This window comes from Myotis yumanensis, unplaced genomic scaffold, assembly GCF_028538775.1.
Source record: "Myotis yumanensis isolate MYYU_CA2020_CCGP unplaced genomic scaffold, mMyoYum1.0.hap1 SCAF_1, whole genome shotgun sequence".
Taxonomy (NCBI): domain Eukaryota; kingdom Metazoa; phylum Chordata; class Mammalia; order Chiroptera; family Vespertilionidae; genus Myotis; species Myotis yumanensis.
The window spans coordinates 30742306-30760926 of NW_027223752.1; the positions used below are offsets into that span (position 1 = coordinate 30742306).

General features: G+C 42.7%; 1 protein-coding gene across 2 annotated transcripts in view; it reads right to left on the reverse strand.

The window, feature by feature from the left end:
• The window catches only part of PSEN1 (presenilin 1), a 67910-nt gene that overhangs the window by 42269 nt on the left and 7020 nt on the right, over nt 1–18621 (reverse strand). The window contains exons 2-3 of one of the 2 annotated variants that reach the window (XM_070417145.1): nt 11832–11912; nt 11613–11740 (exon numbers count right to left, since the gene is read on the reverse strand). In XM_070417145.1, the coding sequence (XP_070273246.1) occupies nt 11613–11687 (75 nt within the window). In that variant the 5' untranslated portion in view covers nt 11688–11740; nt 11832–11912. Of the gene's footprint in view, nt 1–11600; nt 11741–11831; nt 11913–18621 lie in introns of both variants that reach the window. The other variant, XM_070417139.1, reaches the window with a different exon arrangement.

An 18621-nucleotide genomic window follows, 5' to 3' on the forward strand; every position in this document is an offset into this window, starting at 1 on the left:
TATCATATGGTTTCATTTATATAAAATTCTAGGAAACCAAAACTATAGTGACAAAAATTTGATTAGTTGCTACCTAAGGATGAGGAGTAGTTGGGGAGGGGCAGGAGGGAAAGTTTACAAAGGAGCATGAGGAAACTTCTGAGGGTGATGATTATGTTCATTATCTTGACTGTGGTGGTTGTTTCAAGGATATATACACGTCAAAACTTATCAAATTGTATACTTTAATCCTCACCCGAGGATATGTTTATTATTATTATTGATTTTAACAAGAGAGGAAGAGAGAAACATGGATATGAGAGAGTGATATCTATTGACTGCCTCCTGCATGTGTCTGGAATGGGGATTGAATCCACAACCTGGGTATGTGCCCCAATCGGGAATCAAGCCCACCACCTTGCAGTGCACAGACAATGTTCTAACTGGGCCACACCAGTCTGGGATAAGGCTACTTTTTAAAAAACTTTTTATTATGGAAAAATTAAAAGAAATACTGTCAGAAGTATATAATGAAGCTCCATGGGTTCACTCTTGGTGTTTTACATTCTATGGGTTTTGAAAAATGTGTAACATGTATCCATCATGCCAAGTAGAATAGCTTCACTGTCCTAAAAATCCTCTTCTCTGGCCCTGGTTAGTGTGGCTCAGTTGGTTGGAAGGTTGTCCTGTACACCAGAAGGTGGCAGTTCAATTTCTGGTCAGGGCACATATCCAGGTTTTGGGTTCGATCTCCAGTTGGGGCACATGTGGAAGGCAATCCCAATGATGTTTCTCAAACATCGATGTTTCTTTCCTTTCTTTTCTTTTTCTTTCTCTCTCTTTCTTTCTTTCTTTCTTTCTCTTTCTCTCTCTCTCTCTCTCTCTCTTCCTTCCTTTCTTCTTTCTTTCTTCCTTTCTCTCTCTCTCTCTCTCTCTCTCTCTCTCTCTCTTTCTCTTCCTTCCTTCCTTTCTTCTTTCTTTCTTTTTCTTTCTCTCTCTCTCTCTCTCTCTCTCTCTCTCTCTCTCTCTCTCTCCCCCCCCCCTCTCTCCCCTCCCTCCTTCCTCTCGATGAGAAAAATTAAAAAAGAGAATGTTTTAAAAAAAATCCTCTATTCTCTGCCTCTTAATCCCTCCTTTCATCCTCTATCCTGGCAACCACTGATCTTTTTACTGCCTCCATAGTTTACCCTTAAAGGCTATTTTTAAGGTTAAAAAAAAAAAAGTTTTGCCCTAGCTGGTATGGCTCAATGGATAGAGCATCGGCCTGCTGACTGAGGGGTCCTGGGTTCGATTCCGGCCAAGGGCACATGCCTGGGTTTCGGGCTTGATCCCCAATGGGGGGCGTGCAGGAGGCAGCCAATCAATGATTCTCTCTCATCATTGATGTTTCTCACTCCCCTGTTCCTATCCTCTCTAAAATCAATAAAATATATTTTTTTAATAAAAGAGTTTTGTAGCCATCATAAATGATTTCATTTCTGAGGCAGAGGGGAAGGATTACTCACTATATAAATGTTGTACGTTTCAGGGAGGGCGGGGCCCCACAGGAAGTGGTATGTGGGAGGCGAGCTCCTACACCATTATGTCAGAGGCGTCATTTTCATTCTTCTCCCTTCCCCTTATTCCGGAACCTGATGCAAGTTTAGGTCCAGTCACCCAAGGCATGTGGACCCTCAAGCAGGGCTAGTAATTCTCAAGCAGCAAACATTGTGGAAGTGTTTTTAATACAGTATAGTGCCTGCCTGTTTTCTTTTTTAACCTTGTTTTCTGCCAGTCTTTTAAAGGTTTATATCTATAAATAAAAGAAATACTATAAACAAGTTTCCAAAAGCTTTTATGCTATAAACCTGCGTATAACATAGAAAGTAAGTGTTCTCCTAATGTCTGCCCCACAACGTGAGCATAGTGAGCAATCTGGTGTACCTTTAGATTTTTTCAAAGCCTTGTCATGCAATATGTTCCTGTCACTTAATATATCAGATGCCAGTACATATAAATATACCTCAAACTTAAATATTGTAATACCAGCACAGTAATAATTATTATTGACCCATGTATGTGCTAGGCACTATGCTAAGCACTGAAGTTAGTTATCATTTAATCCTAAGATGCAATTTATTAATATTGTAAACTTCGTTTAACAAGTAAAGAAACTGAAGCTTAGAGAGACCGGATAATCTGCCAAAGACCACAGAGCTAAGAAGTTCTAGAGCAGAGATTGTGTGTGTGTGTGTGTGTGTGTGTGTGTGTGTGTGTGTGTGTGAGATAAAGGTAGAAGAAGTGAGTTGTGGAAGAAATGAGCTAACTGGGCTGTTTGGACTCAGGAAATAAGTTACAGAGGCAAAAGAAGGGCGCTAGGAGCTTGGGGGTGGGGGGAAGCATAGAGAATGCACCTGGGGTGAGAGGGAAAGGCTTGGGTATGCCAGAGTGAGAGAGAGTGTGCACTCTGGGGAAAGAAGGATGTGGGGAAAGGTGTGGGCTTGAGAGAGAAAGAGAGAAAGCGAGAGAGAGAGAGAGAGAGAGAGAGAGAGAGAGAGAGAGAGAGAGAGAGAGATACTAATTCAGACAGTTTAGTCAATAGATCCTATTATTAGCCATTACCTTAAATTACTGACTGGGTAAATCATAAGTAACATAAGATTGAGGTTATCTCCAAATTCTTACTATTACAAATAATGCTTCAATAAATATTCTTGTCTATATTTCTTGGCACTCTTGTGGTAATGTTTCTAACTAGGATAAAATCCTAGAAGTGAGTGCTAGGTCAAAAGGTATGTGCATTTTTAGATTTAATTGCCAAATTGTCTCCAAAGGGTACATGTATTTGCAGACTCAGTTGACTCCAAATACGAATTCATAAGAAGCACATGAGAATGCTTATTTTCCCTACACCTTTAGTAGCAATGGGTATCAATCCTTACTGATAAGTGAAAAATAAGACATTTTTTTCTGTTATTAATCCTTACCCAAGGATATTTTTCCATTGATTCTCAGAGAGAGTGGAGGGGAGGGGGAGAGACAGAGGGAAACATCGATGTGAATGTGTCTCATCCACTGGTTGCCTCCCTCACGCACCCTCCTTGACCAGAATTGACCCTGGGACCCTTCAGTCCACAGGCCAACACCCTATCCACTGAGCCAAACCGGCTAGGGCCATTTCTTTATCTGATTATTAGAAAGGTTGATCAACTAGTCTTTTTATATATTTATTGCCCCTTTATTCCTTCTTCTGCCATATATATTACTCATATCCTTTGGTAATGTCATTGAGTTATTCATGTTCCTTTTGACTTCAGAAGAATTATTTGTATATTAAGATATATCTGTCATTATGCATTACCAGCCTTTGATCAGTTTATTTTACGACTTTGTTCATGGCAGTTTTGTCACACTTAAATTTATAATTTTGTATTGTTGAATATGAATTTAGGTGATTTTACAAAGAAAACAACTTATTCTTACTATACCCCAAATTGCAATGTTTTTCAACATATACACGTATGTACAGTTATAATGAATGTTCACAAAGAGTGCATCCTACTTTACTCATCTAATATTATTTCATGAATACATTCCCATGGAATAGCAGGCAACATTCCTAAAAAGTTACAATGTATTCCATTATGTTGATATGATAGGCTACATAGTATTACTTACTTTAAATGATTATCTATACTAATAAAAGCCTAGGTGGTCATCACCCTGTGATGCCCTCAAAGCCTAGGTAGTCGTCACGCTGTGATGCCCTCACGCCATCACAATCCATCACCAGGAGGCTGGTGCCGCTGGCCACCGGGCCCGCCTCCCGGCTCCACTCTGCATGGAGTGGGGAGGTGGGGCCCAGTGGCTACCCTGTGCAGCGAGGCCTGAGAGTCCCGCGGCTCCACGCACCACAAAGGCAGGGCCCCTGGCTCCAGCCTACCTCTTTGGGGCAATCCATCGAGGAGCCCGGATGGGTGGGCAGGGCTCCTGCACTGTGAGAGGGCACAGGCCAGGCTGGGGGACCCCCCCCCCCCAACCCCCGAGTGCACAAATTCTGTCCACCTGGCCTCTAGTTTATTTATAAATTTATAAGAAAAGTTGCAATCCTGTAAGACTTTATAGGTACTGTTTGGATTTCTACAATTAGAAATGTGAGGTTCCTAAGCCTACACTGTACAAAAAACTATTAGAGTAGCTTAACTGAAGAACTGGCAAGTTATGTGGAAAACTTGAAAATATTAATCATAGGCAATATGTTTCCAACGGCACACAAAATTCCATCCAGCACCTGCCCAAGCTTTTTGATTCCCTAGAGTTAGAGCTTTCACTATTACTCTAACATCAAGGAAGGCAGTCATTTCCCTGAACAGTGAATATTAACTGGTTAGAGATAATATTTAACATTTATGGGCTATTGTGGTAGGCTTGAACTAGAGTTTTGGGTTTTTTTTAACAAACTATTAAGATGTGTGCCAAGGATTTCTGACTTTATTCTCATACAAAGCAAGCATTTTTCTCTGGAGGTCACCAAGATTGTAAGTTCTTTTTTTCCTTACTTCACTTTGACATAACTGGGAAAACAAACTCATACTATAAACAGTACAACAACACTGTCAAAGGCTGATTGGACCTATGAACCCAATTCAGTTTACATTTAGATCATTCCTTTATTTTTTTTTTTTCACCTCAAGATCCCAAGTACTTAATCCTCACTTTAAATAGCTTGTAGGCTTGTTTTCTGTTGAATTTTTTAGGATTTCTCACACTTAAAAAAAGTGACCCATCATCATCTAAAATGAGGTTAGTTCTGCCAATCTATGAGTTTCTAACAAAGTTCTTTACATTTAATGTTTTTAATTTAGAAAAAATATTGCAGATGACTTCATTTATAAAGATCAGACACGCCCTGACCAGTTTGGTTTGGTGGATAGAGCGTTGGCCTGCAGGCTGAAGGGTCCCGGGTTCGATTTCGGTCAAGGGCATGTACCTTGGTTGCAGGCACATCCCCAGTGGGAGGTGTGCAGGAGGCAGCTGATCGATGTTTCTCTCTCATCGATGTTTCTAACTCTCTATCCCTCTCCCTTCCTCTCTGTAAAAAATAAATAAAATATATTTTTTAAAAAAAAGATCAGACACATTTTCATGTTGTTAATTTAGTGACTGAAGGTAATGGATTTATATAAGTGTTCTTCAGCAATTGCTTTATATAGAGAATCATTATTGACCTTTTCATGGTTTACTACTTTAAGGCTTCTTTTTTAGGTAACAAATGACTGATATTTTCCATTCTAAATTAAAAAGGTATTATAATTTATTTCCTTACAGACTAGAAAATTTAGATCAGAATAAACTAATATGAATGAAAATACTGAGTATTCTGCCTGGCTGGTATGGCTCAGTGGTTGAGCATCAGCCCAGGAACCAAGAGGTCACCGGTTTAATTCCTGGTCAGGGCACATGCCCAGGTTGCAAGCTTGATCCCCAGTGGGGGCCATGCAGGAGGCAGCCAATCAGTGACTTCCTCTCGCATCGGTGTTTCTATCTCTCTATCCCTCTCCCTTCCTTCTCTCTCTAAAAATCAATTAAAATATATTTTAAATAATTTTTTAAAAATAAAACCACTGAGTATTCAATTTATAACTAATAGCTTTTCTTTAATGTCAGTCCCTTTATTTCTTAACTCAAATATAATGCTTCTTAAACTATGGTCCCTGGACCAGAAGCACTGGCAAGATCTGGCAATTGGTCAGAAATGCAAATTATGTGGCCCCATCCCATTCCTAAAAAATCAGGAACTCTCCCAGGGGATTCCAATGAACACTAAGATTTGAAAATCACTGCTCTAATATACAATATAAATGAATTTTGGACTTCAAAAACATTTTTTGTATCTTAGGAAAGCAAAAAGTGCTCAGCTAATCCACATAAAGGATCTAAGTCTGTACCAAATCAAAAGATAAGTTTTCACTATTCTGGCCCTGGTCAGTGTTGCTCAGTGGTTAGAGTGTCAGCCTGCACATGGAAGGTTGAGGGTTCAATTCCCAGTCAAGAGCACACTCACATCCCTGGGTTGCAGGTTCACTCCCACCTTCTTTGGGGTGTGTGCAGGAGGCACACACATCAATGTTTTTCTCTCTCTCTCTCCCTCCCTCCCACACTCTCTCTGAAAAAGCAATGGAAAAAATATCCTCAGGTGAAGATTAACAAAAAATAATTTTTTTCACTATTCTGAAAAATATATTTTTAATTTCCTCTAGCTTTAGTATATTCCTGTAATGTCAGTAGAAATGAAATGGAGGCTGACTTCTGGCAAAGAATTATGACAAGTCAAGGAAAAAGAACGCTACCCATCAAAATTTTGCTTCAGAAAAATACCTTACAAATAATTTTAATAGGCACAGTAAAAGTAAACAAAAGGATTATGGTAGATCACAAACTATAATATTAAAAAAGGGCCGCAATATTAAAAGATTGTTCTTGTATTTAACAAATCCACTATTCAAAAAGAGAAATAAAAGACCACCTTTCAATTAATCCACAAAAAACCTCATCGAGTCTAATTTAAATTTGGAACTATCCCCATACTATATAATAAAGAGATAATATGCTAATTGACCATCATGCCCTCACAAGATGACGACGCCCAGTCCCCTCAGCCCCACGGGGGGGGAGGGGGAACAGGCATGCGGCGCAGCCAGGCCTGCCCCCAGGCGGGTCCAGCCGTTCCGTGCACCTGCAGATGGAGTCCCCCAGTGAATTTTCATGCAACCATTACCTTTTTAAGAAATCCTTACCCAAGGATATGATTATTTCTTTTAGATCATCTGTTCTCGGGGAACAGGCCTAAGCCAGCAGATGGGCATCCCCCAATGGTCCCAGACTGTGAGAGGGTGCAGACTGGGCTGAGGGACCCCCCATGTGCATGAATTTTCATGCACCGGGCCTCTAGCTTTTTCATAAACAACAAGAGCATATACTTATACAAGGGCTTCTTTATAGCTAAAAAACTTAGTAAGATTCTTTTCCTCTTTCTTTGGATTGAAAAAAAAATACACCGGTGCAAAAATGAATACATAAACTTCATATTTTTCTTTCTCAGAATTTTTTTTCATACACTATCTCCTTTCAGTATTATGATTTTACACTTTTCTGATGTAAGCGACAATTTGAAGAACAGAAAGTTAACTGGAACATGTTTGGGATTAGAAAACTGAGTTTTAAGTTCCAGGTCTGTCATTTAACTTTCTGTGATCTTGGATAAGCACTGAAACTGTAAAATGGAGCCCTAGCCAGTTTGGCTCAGTGGACAGAGCATTGGCCTGTGGACTAAAGGGTCCCGGATTCAATTCTGCTCAAGAGCACATGCCTGGGTTTTGGGCTCCATCCCCAGTGCGGGTAGCCGATCAATGATTCTCTCTCATCACTGATGTTTCTCTCTCTCTTTCTCCCTTCCTCTCTGAAATCAATAAAAATATATTAAAAGAAAAGAAACTGTAAAATGGGAACAATGATCCCATGATAACTGGAAAGTATGAAATGTACAAAGATCTTTTTAAGTTACAGATTGCATTTTTTAAAAATATATTTTATTGATTTTTACAGAGAGGAAGGGAGAGGGATAGAGAGTTAGAAACATCAATGAGAGAGAAACATTGATCAGCTGCCTCCTGCACACCCCCCACTGGGTACATGCCCTTGACTGGAATTGAACCTGGGACCCTTCAGTCCGCAGGCCAACGCTCTATCCACTGAGCCAAACCGGTTAGAGCACAGAATGCATTTTTAAGGAGATAAACAAAACATAAACTTATTTAACATCACATTATCAATAGCAGAGTCAAAATTAAACAAATCAGGCCTGATGTTCTAGATCAGTGGTTCTCAACCTTCCTAATGCAACGACCCTTTAATACAGTTCCTCATGTTGTGGTGACCCCCAATCATAAAATTATTTTCGTTGCTACTTCACAACTGCAATTTTGCTACTGTTATGAATCATAATGTAAATATCTGATATGCAGGATGTATTTTCATTGTTACAAATTGAACATAATTAAAGCATAGTGATTAATCACAAAAACAATATGTAATTATATATGTGTTTTCCGATGGTCTTAGGCAACCCTGTGAAAGGGTCGTTCGAACCCCAAAGGGGTCGCGACCCACAGGTTGAGAACTGCTGTTCTAGATAGTGTGCCCTAATAGACCTGGAAGGTACCACTGAGAACATTAGCACTAAGACTTGCTAAAACTAAACCATGAACACATGTAATTATCAATAAAAATCCTGTGTCAATTGTATCTCCTCTATAGCACCCTTTATTTTAAAGGGATATTTTATTAGTCACTAAAGTATAAAGAATGGCAGAAAAATCCTATATAATAAAAGCGTAATATGCAAATCAACCAAATCGACCTAATGGCAGAACGGGGCATGCAGAAAGCAGCTGATCACACTGATGTTTCTCCTTCTCTCTCCCTCTCTCTAAAAGTCAATAAAAATAACTTTAAAAAATATTTTTAAAAATCTTTATAAAGAACATAACAGCCCTGGCTGGTGTTCTCAATGGTTAGAGCTTTGCCCACACACCAAAGAGTCTAGGGTTCGATCCCCAGTCAAGGGCACGTACCTGGGTTGCAGATTCAATCCTCGGCCTGGATTGGGGCAAGTGTGGGAGGCAGCTAATCAGTGTTTCTCTCTCACATCAATCTATGTCTCTCTCCCTCCCTTCCTCCCTTCCACTCTCTTTAAAATCAGTGGAAAAAATGTCCTCAAGTGAGGATTCAGCAACAACAACAAAGAACAGCATGTGGCACTTAGTGAGCTCACCATGGTTAATGTAGAACTGTATTATTTATATCCCTCACATCCACATTCAGGTTTTGTGGGGCTTTTATGGTATTACTAGAGACCCGGTGCATGAAAATTCATGCACTGGGGGTGGGAGGGGGTCCCTCAGCCTGGCCTGCGCCCTCTCACAGTCCAGGAGCCCTCAGGGGATGTCTTACTAACGGCTTAGTGCCAGATGACAGGAAAGGGATCGGAGTCAAGGAAGGCAAGGCCTCACTGATAAGGTGACTCATGAGGTAACGCGAAGGAAGTGAAGTTAGCCATCTGAGAAGACTGGGAGAATGATTCAGGGCTCAGAGGCAGAGCTGGGGAAGCAGTGAGTGAGGGAGAAGGTGCTAAGAGATTAAGAGAGAAATGATGGGGATGGAGAGGGAGAGGTTAAGACCTCAGGACCAGATTTTATTCTGAAATGAGATGCCTTTGGAGAGCCTGGGTCAAATGAGTCACATATAACTGTGTTTTTTTTCAAAACGTTTTAGTTATGGAATCTTTTGTTCAAGGGATCCACAGAAGATTAATATGTAACACAGATAAGGAAAAGGTACTTAGAAACCTGACTATGCTGTTCCCACTTTCCCTCTCGCTCCTCTCAAGTTTACAAATGAGGACAGTCTGTAAGATCCAAATGTTCATATCCTGCATCCAGAACTTCATAATCCAGGCCCATCCTAACTTTTCAAAAAGCTGTTCCTAGGGAATCGCAAAAAAAGAGTAAATCCAGCTGCTGACCCATAGTAGAGGAACAAATGTGCTGCCACAAAAATCAGTCTCTGTAACACCTCTTTATCAACCTAGTACCAAGGCACAAGGTCAAAGTCCCCCACTTCCCCCCTCCTACACCTCTCAGGCTACATACTACATGGTGATAGCTTGTGTTCCCTTTCAGGGCTTCCTTACATATTCATTTTCACTTCATTTCACTTAATTAAACATCTTCGAGCAATACCATGTGATCTACCTCTGTTGACATTTTCTCTGGATGTAGCCTCCCTGTCAATTTATATTTTAGGAAAATTCTTCCTCCCCTAGAGTTATTTCATCTATCAGTATTGACTTCCCCATTTTCACTATTCTAAGCCTATGCATCCTGGAAAGTCTACTTTGTGAAGCCATCCTCCCCACATTTTGACCTTCAATTGGAATTCCAAATCTTCAGAGTATGAAGGGACCTTCCAGGCCATGTAGTGCTCTAGTTCACTGCTCATTCCATGGACTAACCCTTGTGGGAAAGCACAGGAGTTGGTTGGAAAGTCTGTAAGGAGGATTCTCCAAAAGGTGGGGGGCCTCTTAGGGAGACCTTGCCAAAGGCGGCAGCCCCTGCCTTGACTTTTCCAAGTAAGTCTGAGCCTCCAGGTGTTTTGCTGATATCTCTATGTTTAATCTTTAAGACCGACCTTGTAGAAACATGTGCTTTCTCAAGGATACTTACCCTGCTAATTGTATCTAGAGCAGTGGTTCTCAACTTTCCTAATGCCGCAACCCTTTAATACAGTTCCTCATGTTGTGGTGACCCTCAACCATAAAATTATTTTCATTGCTACTTCACAACTGCAATTTTGCTACTGTTATGAATCATAATGTAAATATCTGATATGCAGGATGTATTTTCCTTGTTACAAATTGAACATAATTAAAGCATAGTGATTAATCACAAAAACAATATGTAATTATATATGTGTTTTCCGATGGTCTTAGGTGAAAGGGTTGTTCGACCCCCAAAGGGGTTGCAACCCACAGGTTGAGAACCACTGATCTAGAGGTTAATTTTAGTTCAAGCTGTAGTTATAATAAAAGCCTAAGGAGGCAGGCAATCAGGGCTGTTTTGGTGCCTCCTGCCAACCAGCCCCTTAGCCTCTCTTTCACGGAAACATGTGTCAGAGTAATCTATTCATCCCTCACTCAGGGTCTGCTGGTCAGTCCTGGCAAACCCTATGCAGATGTGGCTGGTAGTCTTCTGGCCTTTGTGACTGCTTTTAGTGACAAGCACACACTGGCCCACAAGGCAGTCCACACCCTTTCAGACATACAGTAATTGTGAGAAAATTCCTCTTACTATCCCAGCACCTGTTTCCTGGTATCTTCCACCACTGATTCTGACCTCTGGTTGAATAGAGGGAAGTCTGATTCCCGGTCCTCGTGCACCCTGCCCAACTCATAGTTGGCCTTGTGTTTCCCCCCATTTTGGCTTTGCCTCTAAAAATTCTAATTCCCCAACCATCTCACAGGTCCTCTGTGGAAACCACCTTCAATCTGTAATGATTAGCTAACAGTCACAGACAGATCTGATGTCTCTGTATATAGCTGGGGAGGTCTCTGTGTCCCATGCCACAGATTATACCTGATCCTCCTGCTCTTCCTTGAACTAGCTTAGGACTGCTACACTTAGCCTTGCATTCATCATCATGCACTTTGTCATGGACGTTCACTGAGCACTGTCAGGAACCATACTAGGTACTAAAAAAATAAAAGTCAATAAAATGTACTCAGCCTATAGAAGAGTAAGAGCAAGAAAGATAGAATAATAAATAGGTGAGGAAGTTGGAGAGGCTTCAATGGAAGCAGTGCTATCTGAGCCAGCGATGAACTATACAACACCAATGCCTCACACAGCCTTGCGTCCCCAGCACCAAATGGAACAATGCTTTGCGCTCACTTGAAGTTCAGAAAATACGTGAATGTGGTAAAATTGAGAAACCTGCTCAGCCCCCTCAGCCTCTTTTGGAGGTGAGGTAGGGTGATCAGTGAATCCACAGTCTGACAAAGGCAGTTACAGAGATTGACAATGTACCTGGCTACGTACAATATTGCTCAGGTGGTTGTCCTCGGACATCTGTGCATTCTGGAAGTAGGACAAGGGTGCAGGCAACTCTGTCATTGGAGCAACTGTACAGAAATACCTTTTCACAGAAAACAAGGCCTCTTGGGGTTCTGAAAAGGGAGACAGAAAGCAATCCTTTGTACATTACAATTACACTTTTATTTTTAAACACTTTCATAAATTAAATTAGGTGAAACCAACCTTTCTTTCATGTGTCTCCTCCAAGCCGAGCTTCCCAAGGACCTCACAGGCTGCTGTCACTTGCAGACTCCTGGATTAGGTCTGAAATAGGGTTTTATAAGGTTACCCAGAGTTGGTAATCCATTCACACCAATCAAGTACTTAAAAGACCAATCTATAAGCCATCCATTTATTAATTTGCCATGAACTGATAAACATTCTTAAAAAATATTTTTTGTTAATCCTCACCTGAGGATATTTTTCCCATTGGTTTTTTAGAAAGAGTAAAAGGTAGGTAGGGAGGGCAGAGGAAGGAAGAGAAAGAGAGAGAGAGAGAGAGAAACATTGATTCGAGAGAGACACATTAATTGGTTGCTTCTGGCAGACGCTTTGACCAGGGCCAGGATGGAACCTGCAACCCAAGTACATGCCCATGATTGGGAATCAAACTTGAGCCCCTTTACTGCTCAGGCCAACACTCTCACTGCTTAGCAACACTAGCCAGGGCTCAACTGACAAACCTTTATCAACTCAAGATACCTCTTTGGTAATGAGTAGATCTATTTTAAATTTTTTTTATATTTTATTGATTTTTTACAGAGAGGAAGGGAGACGAAGAGGGATAGAGAGTTAGAAACATCGATGAGAGAGAAACATCGTTTCGGTTGCCTCCTGCACCCTCCCTACTGGGGATGTGTGCAACCAAGGTACATACCCTTGACCAGAATCGAACCCGGGACCCTTCAGTCCACAGACCAATGCTCTATCCACTGAGCCAAACCAGTCAGGACAAAAAAAAGTATTTTTCAATCACAAAATAATCAATGATTTCAGATTTAGAACAAAGGGAACTGAATAATCTTAAAGAATGTTCTCGACATTTCTTCTTTCCTTTTTTTTTTTTTTTTTTTTTTGAGAGACAGGAAGGGGGAGAGCGAAACATTAATGTGAGAGGGAAATATTGATCAACTGCCTCTACACACCCACTAACCAGGGATCAAGCCAGCAATCCAGGAATGTGTCTTGACCAAGAATGGAACCAGCAACCTTTAGGTAAATGTGACAACATCCAACCAACTGAGCCTTTAGGTAAATGTGACAACATCCAACCAACTGAGCCACACTAGCCAGGGTTGTTTAGTGATTTTAATTTTGCCAAAGGCCGGGTAAACAGGTAACATCCATATATTTTTTATTTATCCTCACCAGAGGATCTTTTCCCATTGATTTTGTTTAAAGAGAGTGGAAGGGTGGGGAAGAGACAGACAGAAACATCAATGCGAGAGACACATCGATTGGTTGCCTCCCACAAGCACCTTGACCAGAGCTGGGGATCGAGCCTGCAACTGAGGTACATGCCCTTGACAGGAATGGAACCCGGGGCCCTTCAGTCCGTGGGTCGACGCTCTATCTACTGAGCCAAATCAGCTAAGGCAACATACACTTTTTATGCCTGGCCGGGGTGGCTCAGTGCTTGAGCATCGACCCATGAACTAAGAGGTCACTGGTTCAATTCCCGTCAGGGCATATACCTGGGTTGTGGGCTCGGGGCATACAGGAGGAAGTTGATCGATGTTTCTATCTCTCTATCCCTCTTCCTAAAATTAATAAAATCATATTTTTTTAAAAACACATACAGCCCTAACTGGTTTGGCTCAGTGGATAGAGCATCGGCCTGTGGACTGAAGGGTCAGAGGTTCCATTCCAGTCAAGGGCATGTACCTTGGTTGTGGGCACATCCCCAGTCGGGGGTGTGCAGGAGGCAGCTGATCAATGTTTCTAACTCTCTATCCCTCTCCCTTCCTCTCTGTAAAAAATCAATAAAAGATATTAAAACAAAACAAAACTCATACATATTTTTAAAAAGCAGAAGGGGCCCAAGTTCAGTGACTTGGTTAAAAATCACAATTGGTCAGACCAGGACAAAAATTAAAGACTTCTGACTCCCAGCCTCAGGCCTCTCCTTTGTATCCAAGGACAGCCTTCTTTACATGTATCACTCTGTCCCAGAGTCCACCCTTCTCAGGGACACATTCCTATTTGCCTGTCTACCTTAATCTCCATCAGCCAGTTATTTATTTTAACTTTCCTTTTCATAGAAAATCTTCAGAAATGTAAAAGGAAAAAAAAATCTGTTTGCAAACCTAAGCAGAACTCTAATTCATATGTAGTATCTATAACATTACCATGTACATATTTACATGAAAGCATTTTGTCAACATCTGGTATCATGTCCACTTTTCAGGATCCTCTACTTCCTAAATTCTCCACTATCTACACTAATAAAAGAGAAACATGGTAATTGGCGTACGACCATTACCCTTCCCATTGGCTAATCAGCATATCCTTATGCAAATTAACTGTCAGCCAAGATGGCAGCCGGCAGCCATTTACTGAACCGAGCAGGGAGGCTTGCCTGCTTCAGTGACTGCGGACTCCAACGTTCCCCACGTAACTTGCCGGCCTCTCAGCTGCAAGTCTAAACAACTATATACTATGTTGCAAATAAGAAGCTAAACAAAACCCCAGAAACCAGCCAGACTGAAAGCCAGCCAGACCGAAACATTGTATCGATGTTTTCAGCAGCCGAGGCCTCAGAGCTAAAGCTGGCCCAGAATAAAAAAAAGAAAAAAAAAGAAAACAAGGAGCGGTTGGGAGCTTCAGTCACCCGCCAGCCTGAAAACAGCCCTCAGCCCCTCACCCAGACTGGCCAGGCACCCCAGTGGTGACCCCCACCCTGATCCAGGACACCCTTCAGGGCAAACCAGCCAGCCCCTACCCATGCACCAGGCCTCTATCCTATAAAGTAAAAGGGTAATATGCCTCCCGGCACCGGGATCAGCAGAGCAGCGAGGCTCCCGGCACCGGGATCAGCGAGACAGGGGGCAGCGCCCAAACCCCCTGATCGCCCTGTGGCTCTGTGTGTGACAGGGGGGAGCTCCCCAACCCCCTGATTGCCCTGCGGCTCTGTGTGTGACAGGGGGCGGGGCCACAACCTCCCTATCCGCCCTGCTCTGTTCGTGACAAGGGAAGGCGCCCCAACCCCCTGACCAGCCCTGCTCTGTGCCTGATGGGGGGAGCTCCCCAATCCCCTGATTGCCCTGCAGCTCTGTGTGTGACAGGGTGCGGCGCACCAACCCCCGCCCCCCCCCCACAGGCCCTGCTCTGTGTGTGACAGGGTAGAGCCATAACCTCTCCATCGGCCCTGCCCCAAGTGTGACAGTGGCGGCGCCCCAACCCCCTGATCGGCCCTGCTCTGTGGGTGATAGAGGGTGGCGCCCCAACCCCCCTCCACAGGCCTTGCTCTGTGTGTGACAGGGTAGAGCCATAACCTCCCCATTGGCCCTGCTCTGTGCGTGACAGTGAGGAGCTCCCCAACCCCCTGATCAACCCTGCTTTGTATGTGACAGAGTATGGAGTCCCAACCCTCCTGATGGGCCCTGCTCTGTGACAGGGGGCAGCGCCCCAACCCCCCTCCACGGGCCTTGCTCTGTGTGTGACAGGGAAGAGCCATAACCTCCCCATTGGCCCTGCCCTGAGTGTGACAGGGTGCAGCGCCCCAACCCCCTGATCCGCCCTGCTCTGTGTGTGACAGGGGGCGGTGCCCCAACCCCCCAATTGGCCCTACCCTGAGCGTGACTGAGGGTGGCATCACAACCTCCTGATCCGCCCTGCTCTGTGCATGACGGGGCAGCGCCCCAACTCCCCAATCGGCCCTGCTCTAAGCCTGACCAGGGGCTGCACTTAGGGATTGGGCCTGCCCTCTGCCACCCGGGAGCAGGCCTAAGCCAGCAGGTTGTTATCTCCCGAGGGGTCCCAGGCTGCGAGAGGGCACAGGCCGGGCTGAGGGACACCCCCCTCCCCACCCCCCCAGGGCACAAATTTTTGTGCACCGGGCCTCTAGTTTTTATTATAATGAGTTTTCATAAAAAAAAAAAACAAAAAAAAACACATACAAGTAACTTTTTCTTCTAGTAAAGGTATCAAGTTCAAATTAACCCTTCGTTACCTATATTTGGCTCACTCAAAACATGACAAATTTTTTTTGGTGTTGTTAATCCTCACCTGAGGATATTTTTTCCACTGAATTTTAGAGAGAGTGGAAGGGAGGGAGGGAAAGTGAGGGAGAGAAATATCGATGTGAGAGACACATCCATTGGTTGCCGCCCGAATGTGCCCTGACCAGGGCTGGGGATCAAACCTGCAATCCAGGTATGCGCTCTTGACCAGGAATCAAACCTGAGACCCTTCAGGAAGTGTGTGCTCTAACTATTGCGCACACTGAGCAGGGCATGATGAACTTTTAATGAAGATATCCTTTCCCTTCTATCTTATATGCTTCCATGTATCCATACCTATCTTTCTCCTCCCCTCCAATTTTGGCCCACAGTTAGCTGGCCTGGGATCAGGGGATTGCAAATTAATGTTAATTTAATAAGACATAATTAATGTAAATTTCCTTTAAAATAAATAAAAATAGACATAATGGTTACTTTTATGAGGGTTATTCACTAGAAGGGGATACATGGGAAACTTTGGAGGAGACTGTTAATGTTTTGTTTCTTGATCTGAGTGGTAGTTACACAGGGGTTTCAGTCTGTGAAATGCACTAAGCTGTACACAATTATGATCTGTGAGCACATTTCTATATATTCCAATTAAAAATTTAAATTGACCCTGGCCCGAATGGCTGTGTTTAGAGCATCAGCCTGCGCACTGAAGGGTCATGGGTTCAAATCCCAGTCAAGGGTGCATACCTGGTTGTAGGTCTGGGGGCGTATGCAGGAGGCAACCAGTTGATGTGTCTCTCTCACATCAATGTCTCTCTCTCTCTCCCCCTCTCTGCCCTCCCTTCCACTCTCTCTGGGGAAAAAAAATCAATGGGAAAATTTTTTTGTAATTGATTTTTGTGGGAATAAACCTATATCTAGGGTTACTCATACTATTGGTCCTGTCTTTTAAAATAAGTAAAATTAGGAATTAGCAATATGTATGCTAGTTTACTCAAAAGATAGATGGATTCCAACAGAACAGTTATATTTTCTAAGTACTCAAAGTAAATGTTCTGAACTATGCTTCTAGATTTTTAAAAGTTAATTATCTAATTAAAATTTTAATATGAATGTAATAATGATCAGCAAACAGAGCATATATTATTCCCTTCTTTTCCACAATAAATTTGTACAGCACCTACCAACTCAGCTAACACACAAATGCCAGAGGATGGCAAAGAGAAAAAGTTGCAATTGATTACCTCCACTGACGGTTCTGAAGAGTATATCAAATCATTGAAAATATAGCTCTATTACAGAAAAATCCTTAGGAATCTGTCATTAATATTCTCATATGATCCTTCAGAAACAAATCAAGTAAATAAGACAGTGTTAGCCAAATGAAAGTAAAGGGCAAGAAAGAGCAATGCACAAAAGTAAATAAAGTGTATTACATTTACACGTAAAAAGGAGAAGAAAAGCCCAGCTGGTGTTGCTGAGTGGTTGAGCATTGACCTATGAACCAAGAGGTGATTCAATTCCCAGTCAGGGCACATGCCGAGGTCGTGGACTCGATCCCCAGTGTGGGGTGTGCAGAAAGCAGCCGATCAATGATTCTGTCTTATCATTGATGTTTCTAACTCTCTCTTCCTCTCCCTTCCCCTCTGAAATCAATTTAAAAAATAAAATATATCTATATATATAAAAGGCTAAGTGACCAGCCGACTGGCTGGTAACTATGACAGCACACTGACCACCAGGGGCAGACGCTCAACACAGGAGCTGCCGAGTGACAGCAACTTTGCAGAGTGCCCTCTCACACTCTGGGATACCTCAGGGGATGTCGTACTGCCAGTTTTGGCCCAATCCCCGTAGGCCAGGCTGAGGGACCCCACCTCCTGGAGGGACCCTGCTCACTCCACAGATACTCTTCAAGCCCCGCGCCGCCCCAGGTGCAGCCGGCCTGGGGCCGGCTTGGGAGGGACCATGGGAGGTTGGCTCCAGCGCTTGTCCGGCCATCTCACCCAGTCCCGCCCCGCCGGCCACCTTCTAATTAATTTCCTTTCAATGTGCACAAATCCATGCACTGGGCCTCTAGTATATATATTAAAAAAAGAGAGCGAGAAGAAAAGTGATTATTTATTCACTAAATAGCTGTTTACTGGCTATCTACTTATATCAAAACTGAAAGACAGACACAGATTTAATTATATATGTTCACTTTACCCAGTCCACATAGGAAAACAGTGTGGTACACAGAAGTTCGATCCCTGGTCGGGCATGTATGGGAGGCAACAGATCAATGTTTCTCTCTCACATTGATTTCTTTCTTTCAACTTCTCTCTCTTCCTCTCTTTAAGGTCAATAAACATATCCTCAGGTGAGACTTAAAAAAAAAAGATAAGCTATAATGAGAATATAGACATTTTATTTTTTATTGTATTTTCATTTGTTAGTTTTAGAGAGAGGGGAAGGGAAAGGGAGAGATACACAGAAACATCATCAGCTGTCTCCTTCATGCCCCCTGCGGGGGATCGAGCCCAAACCTGGAAGCAAACTGGTGATCTCCTGGTTCATGGATCGATGTGCAACCACTGAACCACACTAGCTGGTCAAAAATATGGTTGTTTGAAGAAGTTTCCATTATTAGCCTTATGCTTATAGGATCTTTTCAGCTATTAGAAGAAACCATACAAACTGATTATCATACTGGAGCTTTCTCAGACAAATCTTGCAAAAATCAGCAATACAGTAATCACTTTAGCATATCCCAATACTATTTTCAAAGGCACATCCATCACATTTACATGTGAAAAACT